At 46.9% G+C, this 18,921-nt stretch overlaps 1 protein-coding gene across 4 annotated transcripts in view; it reads left to right on the top strand.

Annotated features, from left to right (window-relative positions):
• The window catches only part of STAT3 (signal transducer and activator of transcription 3), a 60,159-nt gene that overhangs the window by 27,594 nt on the left and 13,644 nt on the right, over window positions 1-18,921 (top strand). For all 4 annotated transcript variants that reach the window (XM_051824988.3, XM_051824991.3, XM_051824990.3 and 1 more), the window contains exons 2-9: window positions 7,994-8,143; window positions 9,325-9,469; window positions 9,969-10,067; window positions 14,500-14,595; window positions 14,768-14,849; window positions 15,049-15,143; window positions 15,313-15,464; window positions 18,658-18,816. In XM_051824988.3, the coding sequence (XP_051680948.1) occupies window positions 8,016-8,143; window positions 9,325-9,469; window positions 9,969-10,067; window positions 14,500-14,595; window positions 14,768-14,849; window positions 15,049-15,143; window positions 15,313-15,464; window positions 18,658-18,816 (956 nt within the window). In that variant the 5' untranslated portion in view covers window positions 7,994-8,015. The remainder of the gene's footprint in view (window positions 1-7,993; window positions 8,144-9,324; window positions 9,470-9,968; window positions 10,068-14,499; window positions 14,596-14,767; window positions 14,850-15,048; window positions 15,144-15,312; window positions 15,465-18,657; window positions 18,817-18,921) is intronic.

Below are 18,921 nucleotides of genomic sequence, written 5' to 3' on the forward strand. Positions count from 1 at the left end.
ACTCTCTCTGCCTCTCCTTCTCTCTCTGGGTAACTCGACTTTCAAATAAATAAATCTTAAAAAAAAAAAGAAAAAGAAAAAGAAATACACACAAATGGAATTCTGTCTACATGTCCGCTGTAGTTCTGGATAGTGAGATTTGGGTGATTCTCTGCATTTTCCATGATGAGTGTATTAGCTTTTTGTTCCTTAACAAAGGCACCTAGAGGAGCCTCTTGGAAAGGAGGTTCACTGTGGCTTACGGATTGGAGGCTCACAGCTGATCAGATGCCCCATTATTCTGGTGGGGAGTGTGGAGGAGCAATCAAGTGGAGAGCCAGGGAGCAGAGAGAGAAGCTAGACCAAACAGCTTAAATAACCAACCTTCCCAGGAGACCTGCTTGCTGAGGGCAGTGCCCCAGTGACCTAAAGACCTCTCACTGGCCGCATCTCCCAGCACAGTTAGATTAGGTCTCCACCCTAACCTATCGCCCATTGGTGTTAATCCATTAATGATTGACATAAGACTTTGAGGTTGAAATGTCTGCATGAGTTAGCAGAGCCAAATCCTGGTCGTTATTACTTGCATAGTCTTTTAAACATATATATCTTCATTTTTTTAAAAAAAGATATATTTATTTACTTGAAAGTCAGAGTTACACAGAGAGAGAAGGAGAGGGAGAGACAGAGAGAAAGGTCTTCCACCTGCTAGTTCACTCCCCAGATGGCTTAACAGCTGGAGCTACGCGGATCCAAAGCCAGAAGCCAGGAGCTTCTTCCAGGTCTCCCATGTGGGTGCAGGGCCCAAGGACTTGGGCCATCTTCTACTACTTTCCCAGGCCATAGCAGAGAGCTGAATCAGAAGTGGAGCAGCCAGGACTTGAATCGGCGTCCATATGGGATGTCGGCACTGCAGGCGGTGGCTTTATCTGCTACGCTACAGCGCTGGCCCCTAAACTATCTTAACAGTACTTATTCCTGTTGCCTTAGTTACTGGGTCTTTCCTGATGGCCAGGAGTAGCTTCATGTACGCAACAGACAAAAAGAGTGTATTCTATTTAAGATCTAGGTATTTCTGGTACAAAGTATGGATAACACCCAAAGAAAATGTTGTGACACATTGCAAGATGGAACAGAAATTTTCTTTGGGTCACTTTCTGTTGTGTGTTACTGTTTGCAGCTGATTTTTGTCTCTCTTCACCTTTCCTTTCCCATGTCATAAATCTACTGGTGCATGAGTGTGAAGTTCAAGACTTCATTTTAAAAAAAAGTTTAGTGGGGGCTGGCATTGTTGCATAGCGGGTTAAGCTGATGTCTGCAATGCCAGCATCGCATATGAGTGCTGGTTTGAGTCCTGGCTGCTCCACTTCTGATCCAGCTCCTTGCTAATGGCCTGGGAAAGCAGTGGAAGATGGCCCAAGTCCTTGGACCTCTGCCATCCATGTGGGAGACCTGGAAGAAGCTCCTGGCCCTTGTCTTTGGCCTGACTCGGCCCTGGCTGTTTCAGTCATTTGGGGAGTGAACCAGCAGATGCAAAGCTCTCTCTCTGTAACTCTGTCTTTCAAATAATTATGAAGTTTAATTATATGAGCCCCTTTTGGAGGTGGTCCTGTGTTTAACATCACTTGGCTCCTTTACATTGAGATATGTATATATGAGAACCGTGATTTTGATCAAACTTTTTTAGTGGTCTTTACAGTAATAAGTTCCCCTTTAGACAATGGTTGTCAGCCTTATGACTTGTTGGTAGGTTATTCCCAAGGGGCTGAGAAATTCCTGTTTTTAAAAGTCGAGAAAGCCTTTGGTGAGTTGCTGTTTCATTTTTGGTTTCCTTTTCTCTTCAGTTCTCGGATCACACTTACCTTTCCTTTTTCTGCTGGTGTGTACTATCTGCTCACCTAAGCATGGTAGATGCTTTGAGATAATTGAGCTCTGTGTAATGCCCTAAACTAGCCACTGTTGTCTTGGGGGGGCGGGGGGTCTCACATCTCTCCTGTGCACCCTGAATAGTGCTGGCACTCAGATTGTTAGACTGTCACTTTGTATGTTCTAGGGTTCAGTGAAGTAGTTATTAAATCATAAGCTTAGAATTATGCCATAGATAAGAAATACTTTAGTTAGTACTTAGTGGAATTCTTCAGATTAACTTGAAATTTGAAAAGCCAGAATTGAGATTATGACATAAGTTCTTTAAGAATTTTTCCAGTAAAACAATTACAGCAGTGATTTTCCCCAGATAACTTGGCTAGTCATCTCTTAAAGATGTGCTGGTCTCATGAAGAATGTTTGGTCTGATTACCTGTGGCTGTTGTTAAATATGTTTTATAATAAGCAGCCTGTAAGTAGATGCTGTTTACGAAGTTGCCCAGTGCTCTCCTTGAAAGTACTGTCTTCTCTTGGGATTTAAGTTAACTAAGTTAAATTATTTTAAAAATTTATTTATTTATTTGAAAGGCAGAGTTACAGAGAGGCAGAGGCAGAGAGAGAGAGAGAGAGCATTCTTCCATCTGCTGGTTCACTCCCCACATGGCCTCAACAACTGGAACTGGGCCAATCCAACACCAGGAGCCAAGAGCTTCCTCTGTGTCTCCCACAAAGGTCCAAGGACTTGGGCCATCTTCTGCTTTCCCAGGCCATAGTAGAGAGCTGGATCAGAAGTGGAGTGGCTGGGACTCAAACCAGAGTCCATAAGGGATGCTAGCACTGTGGGCTGTGGCTTTACCTGCCACGCATGGGGTCTGCCCCTAAATAAATAAATCTAAAAAAAAATTATTTTACTACTTACTAGCCCTCCTTTGTCCCTAAATAAAGCATCAAACAGCAACAACAAAAAACCCTTTTAGTTATGGAGTCAAAATGAATCAGACAGTTTTTATTCGATGTATTTTATGATGTGCTAGTTGGAAATTCGGATATTCATGGATGACTCCAGTGTTAATGTATAATCAAGCAGGTGTAGTGGGAAGCAGATTAAATTTTATGTTGCAACTTTAGGGAGGAGACTGTGACAACTCCATATATTTATCTAAAACAAGCAATTAAATCTATTTTTAATTTATAAAACTAGAATTTATTATGTAAAACAGGTACTAGTTCTTTAAATTTTTAATCAGGAGAAATACAGCCTTTTAATTACATAGTCTAAAGCCACAGCATCCAATAAAGATAGAATGCACGTCACATGTAATGTTCAAGTTTGTGGTGCCACATTAAAAGGAGTAAAAAAGAAATGGTGAAATGAGTTTTCTAATAAAATTTATTTTGCTTTATTTGAAAGAGAGACAGAGATAAGAGATCTTCCACCTGCTAGTTCATTTCCCAAATACCTGCAATAGCCTGAGCTGGGCCAGGCCAAAGCCAGGAGCCCAGAACTCCACTGGGTATTCCATGTGAGTAGTTGAGACCCAAGCACTTGAAGCAATCGCCTGCTGCCTCCGAGGGTGCACATTAGCAGGAAGTTGGTAGAGCCAGGTATCAAACCCAGGCACCCCGATATGGCATGTGGGCTGCTTTAATGCTAGGCCAAATCCCACTCATATATATAAAGTATATGTATACATTAATATATAAAGTGTTATATAAGTCTATAATATATATAGATTGATTGATTGATTTGAAAGGTAGAAAGGTAGAGGCAGAGAGAGAGAGAGGTCTTTTATATACTGGTTCATTTCCCAATGGCTGCAATCACTGGAGCTGGGCTGATCCAAAGCCAGGAGCCAGGAGCGTCCTCTGGGTCTCCCACGTGGGTGCAGGAGTCCAAGGACTTGGGCCGTCTTCCACTGCCTTCCTAGGCCATAGAGAGCCGGATGGAAGTAGAGCAGCTGGGACTCGAATTGGTGCCCATATGGGATGCCAGCACTACAGGTGGCAGCTGTACCTGCTAAGCCACAGCGCCAGCCTGCCCCCCCACCCCAGCACCATCAGTGTATATTTTATCCTTACAGCCTATCTCTGTTTGAAGCAGCCAGATTTCAAGTGCTCAGTAGTCACATCTGGCTAGTGACTACCATATTGGACTACGTAGGTGTAGTTTCAGTGAGTTTACATAGAGCAGAACCTACCTAAGTTGGTATCTTGTACAGATTTCTGTGCAAGTCAAGTCCTGAAGGCAGATAGATGATGGTGCTGTGAGTCTGCGAGGCAGATTTTAACGTGTTGCTAACATGAATATTGCTAACAGAGGTCTCGTGGCCTTTGATTTCCTACTGAGGGTAATACACACAGACCCTGGTTCCAGTGCTTCAGCACACAGCATGCCCTCCAACCACTGCTTTCATTCCAGCTTGGTGCTGGTGTTGCCACTGCCTGGTTACCTGGCAGCTTAGCCTTGGGCTATGGCCAGTGGTATTGTTAAGTAGTAGCTGACAGTGTTTGAGGAATTGCCTGAGAAGAGGGAAGGCATTGTTGAAGACAACAACACTAAAAAGAACCGCAAATGTCCAGCAAACTTGTTCTTCTTCAACACTGGTGGGAGATTTAGTTAATTTATGGCATGAGTCCTCAATATTTGATCTTCAAAAAGTTTATGGAAAATGCATATTATAAGATACAATACATAGGTTTCAAAAAGATTTGCATCACTTGAGATGTCTGCATCTCACTTGGGGTACTTGGGTTCAGTCCCTGCTCCCAGCTCCTGATTGCAGCTTTCTGCTCATGCAGACCCTGGGAGGCGGCAGTGATGGCTTAAATGGTTGGGCTCCTGCCACCCACACGGGAGATCTGGGTTGAGTTCCTGGCTCCCAGGTTTGGCCCAACCCAGCCCTGGCCAGTGAGGAATTTGAAGAATGAACCTTTATTGCATTTTATTTGAAAGGGACTCCAAAATAGGATGTGGGTATCTGAACCAGAGTCTTAACAACTCTACCAAACAACCACTCCATAATAAACTTAGCTTAATTCCATTTTCCATGAACTTTCTCAGATACTCTCTGCCATTCTCATTCTTAGCTTTAGTAAACTTTCACCAGTGGAATTCAAGTCCTTGGTGCTTAAATACTTGTGATATATGCTCTAAGTGTTAAGTACACACTGAATTTTAGAAACTTAGTACACTAAAAGAGTGGAAAGTATCTCAATTTTTCCATGATTATATGTTCAGCTGATAACATTTTGGTTTAAAAATATGACTACTAAAAGAATTGTCTTTTTTTTTTTTGAAAAAAAAAAAAATTATTTGATAGGCATAGTTCAAGAAGAGAGAAAGAGCTCTTCCATTTGCTGGGTCACTCCCCAAATGGCTGCGACAGCTGGGGCTGGGCCAGACTGAAGCCAGGAGCCAGGAGCTTCTTCTCGTTCTCGCATGTGGGTGTAAGGGCCCAAATAGTTGGGGCATCTTCCACTGCTTTCCCAGGCACATCAGCAGAGAGCTGGATTGGAAGTGGGGCATCCAGGACTCGAACTGGTGCCCATATGGGATGCTGGTGTTATAGGCAGTGATTTAACCCACTGTGCCACAATGCCAGCCCCAAGAATTAAAATTTCATCTGTCTTGTATTTTATTTTACTTGTTAATTTTTTTTAAAGATTCAAAAAAATTATTTGAAAGGCAAAGTGACAGAGGAAGAGAAGTAGAGACAGATCTTCCACCTGCTGGTTTACTCCTCAAATGGCCACAATGGCCGGGGCTAGACCTGACCAAAACCAGGAGCCTGGAACTCCATCTGAGTCTCTGCTGCTTTCCCCGGTGCGTTACCAGGGCGATGGAGTGGAAGCAGAACAGCCAGGACTCAAACTGGTGCTCTGACGTAGGGTGCCAGTGTTGTAAACGTAACCGATTCATTGTGCCGTGTCAGCCCTTGTATTTTACATCTGTCGGACACTGCTGCCTTAGATTAGTTGTTCACTGCGCAGACTGCCAGGGAGGTGCTCCCTGTGCTTCCCAGAGTATGTGCTGGAGCACTGCACCTGTCGATGCTGTCTTCTTGGCAGCAAGGGCGATGGTCTGTGCCTGACCCTCCCTGGAGGAGGGAGGACTTCACACAGTCCTCAGTTCCGGCTCAGAACGGTTCAGCAGTCAGGTTTCTGCTTTGAGAACATAAGATCTGTTGATTTTTATCACTAGTTTGCTATTTTTTAAAAAGATTTATTTATTTATTTGAAAGTCAGAGTTACACAGAGAGAGGAGAGGCAGAAAGAGAAGAGAGGTCTTCCATCCACTGGTTCACTCCCCAGTTGGCCGCAATGGCCAGAGCTGAGCCGATCCGAAGCCAGGAGCCAGGAGCTTCTTCCCAGTCTCCCACGTGGGTGCAGGGCCCTAAGCACTTGGCCCATCTTCTTCCGTTATCCCAGGCCACAGCAGAGAGCTGGATTGGAAGAGGAGAAGCCGGGACTAGAACCGGCGCCTATATAGGATGCTGGCACTTCAGGCCAGGGCGTTAACCCGCTGCACCACAGCGCCGGCCCTGCTAATTTAAAAAAAAAAAAAAAAAAAAAAGATTTATTTATTTGAAAGGCAGAGTTAGAGAGAGGGAGAGACAGCGATCTAACATTTGCTGGTCCACTCCCCAAATGGCTGCAATAGCCAGGGGCTAGGCCAGGCCAAAGCCAGGAGCCAGGAGCTTCTTCCAGGTCTCCCACATGGGTGCAGGGCCCCAAGAACTTGGGCCATCTTCTACTGCTTTCCCAGGTATATTAGCCAAGAGTTGGATCAAAAGTGGAGCAGCCAAAACTTGAACCAGTGCCCATATGGGAGGCCAGCATCACTGGTGGAGGCTTAACCTGCTGTGCTACAATGCTGGCCCTGCGGACTGTTTTCATGAAAAGGCCAGTCTGTAATTAGGTGCTTCTTCATGTCTTCTCTGATAAACAAATGAAGAACTCTAGTTAAATAGTTCTAGGTATTTGCTCTTTCCTTAAGTGTTCTCAGCATCCCAGAGAACCAGCTCAGTATACCTTGATCTGTATAGACGTTAGTCTTTTTTTTTTTTTTGACAGGTAGAGTAGACAGTGAGAGAGAGAGACAGAGAGAAAGGTCTTCCTTTGCCGTTGGTTCACCCTCCAATGGCCTCCACGGCCGGTGCGCTGCGGCTGGCGCACCGCGCTGATCCGAAGCCAGGAGCCAGGTACTTATCCTGGTCTCCCATGGGGTGCAGGGCCCAAGCACTTGGGCCATCCTCCACTGCACTCCCTGGCCACAGCAGAGAGCTGGCCTGGAAGAGGGGCAACTGGGACAGAATCCGGCGCCCCGACCGGGACTAGAACCCGGTGTGCCGGTGCCGCTAGGTGGAGGATTAGCCTATTAAGCCACAGCACCGGCCTAGACCTTAGTCTTACAGTTATTTTTAGAACTTCATAAGAGTACCTGGTGGGTATTGATGTTTCCATTATCCAAACTGTTCAGAAAGAGGACTAGAGTTGATTAGCTGAGCATTTCACTTGGATAGTCATGAACCTGGGGATAATTTGTATGTCTGGTATTTAGCTTTCTTTCTTTCTCATCAAAAAATAAAATTACTCTTCTTTAAATGGGGGAATCCAAAGCACATCCTCACCCTTGTAAACCTGTAGTTTTGGAATTAACTCTCTGTCCTCTACATTCCTCATTTTGCTCTCAGTACAGTTTAATGTGTATAGCTCCCCAGTCGCCTAAAAGGGCTATGGGGTGGAGAGTAAGAAGTGACACTGAGCATCTGTTGTGTGCCATACACTTAGCTGGGTGCTTTAGAAATGTTTTCTCAGTAACCCCAAGAAGTAGGCGTTATGATCTCTACTTTATAGATGAGGAAGTAGAAACCTGGAACTTAAGTAACTTTTCACCTTCACAGCCCTCTGATGTGGAGTCTGGAACTCGGCATCAGGCCAGGTTAAAAGCAGCAGTATTAATACCTCTGGTATTCCAGAGGTAGAGATGTGTCTGTGAATGTGTCTGTCGTTCTGAACTTGGAGAAATGTGCAGGATCCCTCCCGAAGTGTCTTTATCCGTTATCACAGCCCTGACGCCTGTGCTGATGGGTTATTTCTAGGTTGTCCACCCTGTGGGCATGTGATAACCATGCACGTTGTGTTCCAGGTGGCATCCCTGACTCCGCAGGATGGCCCAATGGAATCAGCTCCAGCAACTCGACACGCGGTACCTGGAGCAGCTGCACCAGCTGTACAGCGACAGCTTCCCCATGGAGCTCCGGCAGTTCCTGGCCCCGTGGATTGAGAGTCAAGACTGGTAAGTCCTCCTTGAGAAGCTTCCGGACTGCTGGGTTTGGGCTTGATTCCAGGCACCTGATCTGTTTTGGCTTCATGCTTTGCTGACTATTTTGTTGAAAAACTTATGAGGACAGGCAATGTGGGATACAGAACAGGAGGTAAGAGGTACCTTTAGTCTTTTAAAGCATTTCTATGTTAGAAGGGCCTAGGGGCAAGAGTCTTTGGGACTGAAACAGCCTGCTTGGAGGTAGACGTCTTGAAGCTTGATTGGATTTCATTTACTTGGGGGGGGGGGGGGGTTCCTTTGTGTCTTCTGATTCTCCAGAGAGAGGGTAGAGAATTTTAAAAACATTTTTCACTTTATTTGAAAAAGTGTGTGTGTGTGTGTGTGTGTAAGGGAGAGAAACAGAGTGAGAGAGAGGAGATAGATCTTCCATTTGCTAATTCACTCTCCAAATGCCTGTAACAGCCTGGGCTAGGCCAGGCCAAAGCCAAGAGCCCAGACCTCCATCTGGGTCTCCCATGTGGGTGGCAGGGACCCACTTGAGCCATCACCTGCTGCCTTCCAGGGTGTGTGTTATCAGAAAGCTAAGTTGGAAGCAGAATAGCTGGCACTCCCATGTGGGATGCAGGTGTCCTTAGTGGTGTCTTAATTGTCATGCCTACCTTGGTAGAAGTAGATCTTCAGGGCCAACACTATGGCATAGCAGGTAAGGCTACTGCTTGCAGGGCCAGCATCCCATACCGGTGCCCATTTGAGACCCAGCTGCTCCACTTCCAATCCAGCTCTCTGATATGGCCTGGGAAAGCAGTGGAAGATGACCTAAGTCCTTGGGCCCCTGCACCCGTGTGGAAGACCTGGAAGAACTCCTGGCTCCTGGCTTTGGTCTAGCCCAGCCTTGGCTGTTTTTGGCCATTTGGGGAGTGAACCAGCAGATGGAAGACCTCTCGCTCTCTCTCTCTGCCTCTGCCTCCCCTTCTCTGCAACTTTGACTTTCAAATAAATAAATAAATCTTTAAGAAGTTAGGAGCCAGAGCCAGGAATTGAACGCAGACACTGTATTGTGGGATGTAGGCGTCTTAACTGCTGGACCAAACACTGGCTCCTTTTCCTCCTTGATGCTGATTTCCATTTGTGTGCATGTGTGTGTGTGCGTATGTGTGAAACGTTCAGAATCATTTTTCATCGTTCTCTCCTAGGGCATATGCGGCCAGCAAAGAATCGCATGCTACGTTGGTGTTCCATAATCTCCTGGGTGAGATTGACCAGCAGTATAGCCGCTTCCTGCAAGAGTCCAATGTTCTCTATCAGCACAATCTGCGAAGAATCAAGCAGTTCCTTCAGGTACGATGAGAAACAGGAGGAGGGACACCGGGCCTGCGGAGGATAGTTTTAGCTCTCTTTCCTGGAAGTGCTTCTTTTTCTCATTTGGCTAAGTAATGAGACTCTGTCCCCAAATACCCCTGCCTCGAGTCACTTCTGTCCTAGCAGTTGCAGTCGTGTGGTGGTGGTTGTGACATGAATCCTGTCGTGCCAGCAGGGTAGTAGCACCAGGGCCTCAGCTCAGACAGCTGACTCTTGCTTTAAATGTTGAGTTTGCCCAGGATTGGATTCCTTGACAAAATCCTCTGTGCCAGGACTCAGACCAGCGTGCCTCTCTCGCAGACACACACAGTTCATCCTGCCTGCCTGCCTGTTTCTTTCCTTCCTTTCCTCCCCCACTGATTTCTGCCAGGCTCTCAGGCCTTGTAGTAAATGGCACGCAGTCCTCAGTTGACGAGGAGGTTCCGCCCAGCTCCCTGGTCTGCGGCTGCTCTTCATGTTCTTCCTGTCCTCCTTACAGAGCAGGTATCTCGAGAAGCCAATGGAGATTGCCCGAATCGTGGCACGGTGCCTGTGGGAAGAGTCCCGGCTCCTCCAGACAGCAGCCACTGCAGCCCAGGTAAGACGGAGAAGACAAAGCACTGGTCTGAGAAGTGGAAACTCAAACAGCTGTGTAATGTGACAAAGCATAAGCTATTAAATCTATCAGAAAAGAAGGGGGAAAAACAGATCACTAACCATACAAATACATGGGAAGATTTGCGCGCGTGCGTGCACACATACACACACACACACACACACACACACACACACACACACCACCCCTCATCCTCCCGAAAGAGCCAGTCGGCTCACAGGTTTAAAGCATCTGTCTGGAAGACATTCATGATATGTATTTGTCCAGTGTCATTCAGATTTTTTCAAAGTATAGAAAAACAAGAGATGGTTCCAGCTCATTTTATGGGGCTAGAACAATCATCTTGTCAAAGCCTAAAAAACACAATATAAATAAAGAAAATGGTTAGTATTTTTACATCCTGCATATTCTACAAAGCATGATTTATATTCTAGGAATGCAAGGATGGTTCAACATTATAAATTAATATAATGAATTAGTAAGCTAAGAAAAACAGTAATATTTTTGTTGGATTACAAAATCCAGTATCAATTCCAGATTTTAAAAAATAAGGAACTTTAAAAGATTTATTTATGTAAAAGGCACAGCTTCAGAGAAGAAGAGGGAGAGACAGATCTTACATCCACTGGTTTGACTCCAACAGCCAGGTCTGGTCCAGAGCAAAGGCGGGAACCAGGAACTCTGTGCTGGTCTCCCACAGGGGTGGCAGGGCCCAACCACTTGGGTCAACATCCATTGCCTTCCCAGACATGTTAGCAGGAACCTCGATTGGAAGCAGAGTAGCGGGGACTCCAACAGTGTTATAAGTGCCCACGTAACCCACTGTACCACAACATGGGCCTTGATACGACTTTCTTAACACAATAAAGAATATTCATCAGAAACCAAACAGAGCGTAAGGCAAAATGGTAAAAGGCTGAAGTATTCTCCTTAAAAAGTAAAAAAAATAAGGATGCCTGCCACCATTGCTACTTCTCTGAAGGATTAAGCCAATGCTAAGAGACTGAAAGAGAGATGGGGGGTACAACTGTGGGAAAGCAAGAGACAAAATTACCATTGTTTACCAAAGCCAGGTCTTCCTAGAAGACCCAAGAGAACAAAACCATTGGAGCTACAGTAGCAAGAATCCAGAAAGGCCCCTTATTTTATGACTCAGTAGTGTGTACAGCAGTAACAGTAACAGTTAGAAGATGTGATGGAAGAGACGATTGGATGCATAAATGCAAAACTGATCATGTATAATATGCATATATTATTGGTATATATGAGAAAAAATTTAGAAGAATATGTATCGAATCATTAATTGGTTATAGGAGATTTTTAAAATTTTATCTGAGGGGTTTTCTTTAATGTCCTATAATTAGAGACTTCTTTTTCTCCCCCCTTCCCCCCTTTTTAAGATTATGGTATAAAACACACATAACAGAATTTTCATCTCTTAACTTAACCATTCGAAGGCCAGGGCATTAATTCACTGCGCCACAGTGCTGGCCCCTCAAGATACATTTTTTTTTTAAAGATTTATTTATTTACTTTGAAAGTCACAGTACCAGAGAGAGAGGCATAGAGAGATCTTCCATCCTCTGGTTTACTCCTAGATGGCCACAACAGCGGGCACTGGGCTGGGGGCCCAAACACTTGGGCCATCTTCTGCTTTTCCTAGGCCATAGCAGGGAGCTGGACTGGAAGTGAGCAGGCAGAACATGAACAGGTGCCCATATGGGTTGCTGGCTTTGCCGACAGCTGCTTTATCTGCTATCATGATGCCAGTCCCTCAGGGATATTTTTACTACTCTAATCCAGGGTCTGAAAACAGTGACCATAGCTCAAATCTAATTGAGATATTTTGGAACCCACCCACATTCATCCATGCATCATCATGGCTGCTTTCCTGATGCTGTAACGTGACTGGGTATTTGGGGTGGTGTCTGTGAGACCCAGCAAGGTAAAAGTGTTTACCTCCCAGATGAAAAGGTTGCAGCCCCTGACATAGAGCTGTAAGGGAGATACTTGCGGCCCCAGCCCAGGCCTCACTATATTCCCTCTGTTTTCATCATCTGGCATATTTTTAAATACCTGGTATGGGCAAACAACAAGCAATAGGAGGGTAGATGTAGCCCCTGCTCCTCAGGGCTCTCAGCTAGCTGGGATTATAGATTCACAAACACTCAAAGCAAGAAAAGCACAGAGGAGGATGTGAGTCATTTTGTCTAAGGAAGTTGAAGAAGACTTCGCAGGGGAGTGAACACTTCTACTGCACTGGATGGTGAAGGATTCAGGTGTGCTTGGACAGCAGCACACGCCAGGCCGAGCGATGGTGTGTGTCGGGGGAGCTACGCTGTGAAAACACGCTGTGTTGAGAGCAGTGTGGGTGGCAAGGGGCAGCTGAAGCCCAGAGAGGGGAGGCTTACATTGTTCTGAGACTGTGTGAAGTGTCTTGGGTGCTGGGCCCAGATGTTTGCACCTGGAAGCAGGGAGGAGCCAATGAAGTTCCCCCAAAGGTGTTCGAGGCTGGTTTCTGTGGGCAGTGACTGATCACATCTGTTTGCTCCCTTCAAGTACAGTACCAGTTGAGAAATCGACGTGGGAGTTGAATATAGGTTAAAATATCAGCTGTACTCTTAGTCAGAAAGCATGTTAGGTCACCTGGAAAGCATGGCTTGAGCTGGTAACCACAGGGCCCTCTGGTGCCTGTCCCCTGAGTTGGATCTTGGGGCGGAAAGATTGGGTCTGCTAACAGCCCCTCCACATGGCACGACAGAGACCATAGACTAACATTGAACATGGAGAGGGAGGCCTCTATAACTGCTTCTAGGGGCCGGTGCTGTGGCGTAGCTGGTAAAGCCACTGCCTGCAGTGTTGGCATCCCATATGGGCGCTGGTTCAGGTCCCGGCTACTCTACTTCCAATTCCAGCTCCTGCTGATGCAGCTGGAAAAGCAGCAAAAGATGGCCCAAGTGCTTGGGCTTCTGCGCCCATGTGGGAGACCTGGAAGAGGCTCCTGGCTCCTGGCTTTTGATCAGCTCAGCTCTGGCCATTGTGGCCAGTTGGGGAGTGAACCAGTGGATGGAAGACCTCTCTCTCTGTCTCTCCCTGCTCCTTTTCTCTCTCTCTCAACTCTACCTTTCAAATAAATAAATAAATCTTTAAAAAAGAAGTGCTTTTAGAAACCAAGCCTCACTCCCATCCCAGGGGTGTCTCAGGACCACCAGCCTGAGAGGAGGGAGGCACCAGCTTACATGTTAGCTCTTTGAAGATCTCTGTGCACACAGAGTCTTTGTCTTATTCTTAGCAATCAGATGAGTCACTCCCACTAAGGGGAGAATAAGTCTGGTTGGGGGTCACCTTCCCAGGACTTCTCAGAGGACCCCCCAGAAAGGGAGAGAATGGCCGCCTCTGACGCTGGCATGTTGGGCCCTCTTTTGGGGACATCCAATAGCAGCAGATGAAAGATTCGTTGTGCGCTCTCTCTCTCTCTCTCTCTCTCTCTCTCTCTGTATGTGTGTGTGTGTAACTCTGCCCCCCAAATAGATAAATAAATCTTTTAAAATTTTTTAATTGTGAATTTTTGATTTGCCTACCTTTGTGAACTTTCAATGAAGGCAGGGATCATGCCTTAGTTCAACATGGAGTTTCGGCTGGCGCCGCGGCTCACTAGGCTAATCCTCCGCCTTGCGGCGCCGGCACACTGGGTTCTAGTCCCGGTCGGGGTGCCGGATTCTGTCCTGGTTGCCCCTCTTCCAGGCCAGCTCTCTGCTGTGGCCAGGGAGTGCAGTGGAGGATGGCCCAGGTGCTTGGGCCCTGCGCCCCATGGGAGACCAGGAAAAGCACCTGGCTCCTGGCTCCTGCCATCGGATCAGCGCGGTGCACTGGCCGCAGCGCGCCGGCCGCGGCGGCCATTGGAGGGTGAACCAACGGCAAAAAGGAAGACCTTTCTCTCTGTCTCTCTCTCTCACTATCTACTCTGCCTGTCAAAAAGACAAACAAACAAACAAAAACAACAACAACAAAAAAAACCCATGGAGTTTCCTGGTTCAATACATGGAGTGGGTTTATGCTATGACATGTCTGTAAAAAGCTACCCACACAGGGGCTGGCGTTGTGGCAGAGCAGGTTAGGCCACCACTTGGGATGGTGCCATCCCATATCAGAGTGTGGTTTGAGTCTCGGCTATGCTGCTTCTGATTCAGCTTCCTGCTGATGCACCTGGGAAGGCAGGAGAAGGTGGTCCAGGTCCTTAGGTCCCTGTCACCTATGTGGGACACCTGGATGACTTCTGTTTCCTTTCCTGTCACAATGGCAGTGGCGTCTCGAGCCAAACAGGAGAAGGAGGTGGAGTGGGATGGCGAGTGGACGAGGGCACTTGTCATTCTGTGTGTCATGTCTTCACATGTATGTCACTCCTTTTGGGCAGCAAGGAGGCCAGGCCAACCACCCCACGGCTGCTGTGGTGACGGAGAAGCAGCAGATGCTGGAGCAGCACCTGCAGGATGTCCGCAAGAGAGTGCAGGTGAGCGAGTCCTAGGCGAGAAGCCTTCTCGGGGATGTGCGTGTGGGGCCTGTGCCTACCCTTTTTGAGGTCTGGGTTTCGTTTTAGTTCTCTGAAACTCTTTTCCTTCTCTGTAAGGAAATCTCTTTTTTTACTTCTGTATTTTGGTGTTTTTTTTTTTTTTTTTAAACAGGATCTAGAGCAGAAAATGAAAGTGGTAGAGAATCTGCAGGATGACTTTGATTTCAACTATAAAACCCTCAAGAGCCAAGGAGGCAAGTGACTGGCAGAAACGGCAAAATGGCCTGTAGAAAGTGAGGTTGTGCATTGAGTTCAGGGGCTTGTCTTGCATCTGTGTTCAGAGTTGACTGTAGGGCATGTGGTGCTGGGGCTCCTGGTGCTTATAGGACCTGGTTATTGCGGGGTGGAGCATGCTCTCAGGCCATGGTCAAGGAGCGTTTCCTCCGTCTATAGACATGCAGGACCTGAATGGAAACAACCAGTCCGTGACGAGGCAGAAGATGCAGCAGCTGGAACAGATGCTCACCGCGCTGGACCAGATGCGGAGAGTAAGGGCCTCCGACAGCCTCCCCTGCTGTCTCGTGCACACACAGCCTTTCGCCGCCTCACGGCAGAACTTGCTGGTTTCTAATAAGTTCCTTCTTTGGAATTGACCAGAGAATGTGGTTAGAGATGAATGAGGAAATGTGTTCTGACTTTGTTTTGGTTTTCAACCAGAGCATTGTGAGCGAGCTGGCAGGGCTTTTGTCTGCAATGGAGTACGTGCAGAAAACTCTCACGGACGAAGAGCTGGCTGACTGGAAGAGGCGGCAGCAGATCGCCTGCATCGGAGGCCCTCCCAACATCTGCCTAGACCGTCTAGAAAACTGGTAAGAGATGACAGGGACACTTCCCCTTTCCTTCTAGAAAGCTCTGTTCAGTTATGGTCCTAACTGCAGGCCCACAGAGTTGCTCTCACCTCTGAGCTGGGCCTTTTGCATACTCCAGTTTTGTCCAGTAGTGAAAGCTTTTACTGTGTTTGGACACATTAAAAATTGTCCAAAACCTGCAAGCAAGCGAGCGAGCTCCCAACTGCTGTGTACTCCCCAGAGGCTGGCAGCAGCGGGGACTGGAGTGGGCTGGAGCCAGGAGCCAGGAACTCAGTTCAGGTCTCCCCGTAGGCGGTAGGCATCCCATTAGTTGAGCCTCCCCACTGCCTCTCCCTGGCAGAAAACTGGAATTGGGAGCCTGAGCTGAGACCCAGACGTAGGCATCTGATGTGGCACGTGGACATCCCAGCTGCTAGGCTAAAGGCTTGCATCATAGACCAAGTTTTTAAATTTAGTTACTTTAGTAGTCTAAAAAAACTCTTGCTCTTTGTAGGGAAAATAGTTCACTTACAGAAAATGAATAAGGAGATGAAAATCCTTTAAAATCCAGTCATTCAAGAGGTACCAGTAGTTGCCATTTTAGTGACCGTCATGTTGCCGTTTGTCATGGATAGTTGCAGGCATGGATAGGGATCTGTGTGCTAGTTTTATGCTAGCAGGGTCATTCTGTGTATGTTCTTCTGTTACCTTTACTTCCAAGCATTTTTGCAAGCTTAGATGAAAAGAATCTTGACACGAGAGGGAACTGATACAGAGAACATGAAACTGGAAATTTGAGATGACTCTACAGGAGAACGCCTACCCGCTCATATCCTCACCAACCCCTCGAGTGTTGTTATTTTACTGAAAGCAGTTTTAAATGCTTCCTGATCCGGGAACCAAGAAGCTTTAGTTGTGGCAGTGGCAGAAAGGAAGTGCCAGAGGAGAGACCAAGAGCTCAGAAACCCATGCAGCAGGGGCTGGTGTGCGGCACGGGGTTAGCCACCCTAGGACACCTGCATCCCGTGTTGCAGTGCTTGGCTCAAGTCCCAGCCACTCTGCTTCCCAGCCGCCTTCCTGCTAATGTGTGCCTGGGGAGGGTCGGTGGCTCCTGCCACCCAGACTGAGTTCCAGGCTCCTGACTTCTGCCTCCTCCAGCCCTGGCTGTTGCAGGTGTTTGAGGAGTGTCCCAGACGATGAAAGAGCTCTCTCCATCTATCTCTCTCGCTCTCTGTCTCTCTGCCTTTCAAATAAAGTGAAAATAATTAATTAAATAAAATAAAAAGAAAACCGGTGCAGTTATCCTTCCCCCTCATCCTTCTCTCTTTGAGGTCTTGTAGTCTTTATTAATCTAGTGGTAAATCATCAGAGAGACACTGATGTCTGTTCTTGGTGATAGACTTAAATCAGCTTTGTCTTCCTGCCTACTCATTTTTTCCATATGCTTGTTATATTTTTTTTTAAAGTATTTTTAAAAGATTTATTTATTTATTTTAAAGTCAGAGTTACACAGAGAGGGCAGAGAAAGAGAAAGAGAGAGGTCTTCCATCTGCTGGTTCACTCCCCAATTGGCCCCAATAGCCGGAGCTGCGCCGATCCGAAGCTAGGAGCCTCCTCCTCTGGGTCTCCCAAGCGAGTGCGGGAGCCCAAGGACTTGGGCCATCTTCTACTGCTTTCCCGGGCCATAGCAGAGAGCTGGAACGGAAGTGGAGCAGCCGGGACTAGAACCGGCACCCACATGAAATGCTGGCCCTTCAGGCTAGGGTGTTAACCTGCTGCACCACAGCGCTGGCCCCTAAAAAGTATTTTAATTTATTTATTTATTTGAGAGATAAGAGTTACAGACAGAGGGAGGGAGAGACAGAAAGAGGTCTTCCATCTGCTGGTTCACTCCCTGAATGGTTGCAATGACCAGAGCTGGGCCCAACTGAAGCTTGGAGCCAGGAGCCTCCCCTGGGTCTCCCACATGGGCGCAGGGGCCCAAGCACTTGAGCCATCCTCCACTGCTTTCCCAGGCCATTAGCAGAGAGCTGGATTGGAAGAGGAGCAACCAGGACACAAACTGGCACCCATATGGGAGGCCGGTGCCACAAGCGGAGGCCTAGCCCACTACACCATAGCACTGGCCCCACTTTTTCCGTTCTTGCCATAATGGTACATGGACAAGGTAAGACGAGGAAAGTACATGCCGAATTCCACATTTCATCATCTGAATATCTGGGCTATAATGCTTGTTACTTTCCTGTGATGCCTCTTCATGGTGTGAGCTTTAATACCGCTTCTTCTCTGCTCAGCCCCCTCTTTGAAATTTGAAATTTTAGAAAGAGACTATTGAAAAAAAAAAAAAGGCAGAAGGGTCAGTGCTGTAGTGCAGGGGGTTAAGCTGCTGTGTGTGAATCTACTGTACTAACTGAAGTGAGTTTGAGTCCCAGCCGCATCGCTTCCTATCCGGCTTCCTATCCGGCTTCCTGCCAGTGACCTAGGAAGGCAGAGGATGATGGCCCAAGTGCTTGGACCTTGCTACACATGTGAGAGACCAGATGGAGTTCTTGGCTCCTGGCTTTGGCCTGGCCCAGACCTGGCTATTACAACCATTTTGGGAGTGAACCAGCAGATGGAAGCAGATGTCAATCTGCCTTTCAAATAAATAAATAAATCTTTTTTTAAAAAATGGAATTAAGGGGCCAGCGCTGTGGCATGGTAGGCTAAGCTTCCACCTGTAGCATATGGGCACTGATTTGTATCCTGGCTGCTCCTCTTCCAACCCAGCTCTCTGCTGTAGCCTGGGAAAGTAGTAGAAGATGGCCCAAGTGCTTGGGCCCTTGCATCCACGTGGGAGACCCAGAAGGATCTCCTGGCTCCTGGCTTCAGGTCAGCCCAGCTCTGGCTGTTGTGGCCATTTGGGTTAGAAAACCTTTCTTTCTGTCTCTCCCTCTCTCTTGTCTGTAGCTCTACCTCTCAAATGAATGAATAAAATTTTTTTTAAAAAAAGTGGAATTAAACTCATCCTTTTCTTTATTCTGTGCTACTGAACTGAACACTTAAAATAGTTAAAATGATAAATTTATGCTATATATATTTTACTACAATAAAAAATACTCCCCTTATTTTACAGAAGTTCTTAGTGGTGGTGTTTGTATCTGTGCTGTTGCCTTTCCCTTCTACTCTCCTTTGTATACTCCAGTAACTGGTAGCTTTCTTACGCTGTTGGCAGGATAACCTCATTAGCAGAATCTCAACTTCAGACTCGCCAACAAATTAAGAAACTGGAGGAACTGCAACAAAAAGTATCCTACAAAGGGGACCCCATCGTGCAGCACCGGCCCATGCTGGAGGAGAGGATTGTAGAGCTGTTCCGAAACCTGATGAAAAGGTAACTTGGCATCCTTGTCCCTTCCCCCATCTGACCGAGAAAACCAAACTGAAGCAAACAAACCTCGTGTCCTCAAGTGGAAGATGGCGGGTGGAGCGCGGGTCC

Source organism: Oryctolagus cuniculus, chromosome 17 (assembly GCF_051225735.1).
Source record: "Oryctolagus cuniculus isolate XC-2025 breed Fujian yellow rabbit chromosome 17, ASM5122573v1, whole genome shotgun sequence".
NCBI classification, from domain to species: Eukaryota; Metazoa; Chordata; class Mammalia; order Lagomorpha; family Leporidae; genus Oryctolagus; species Oryctolagus cuniculus.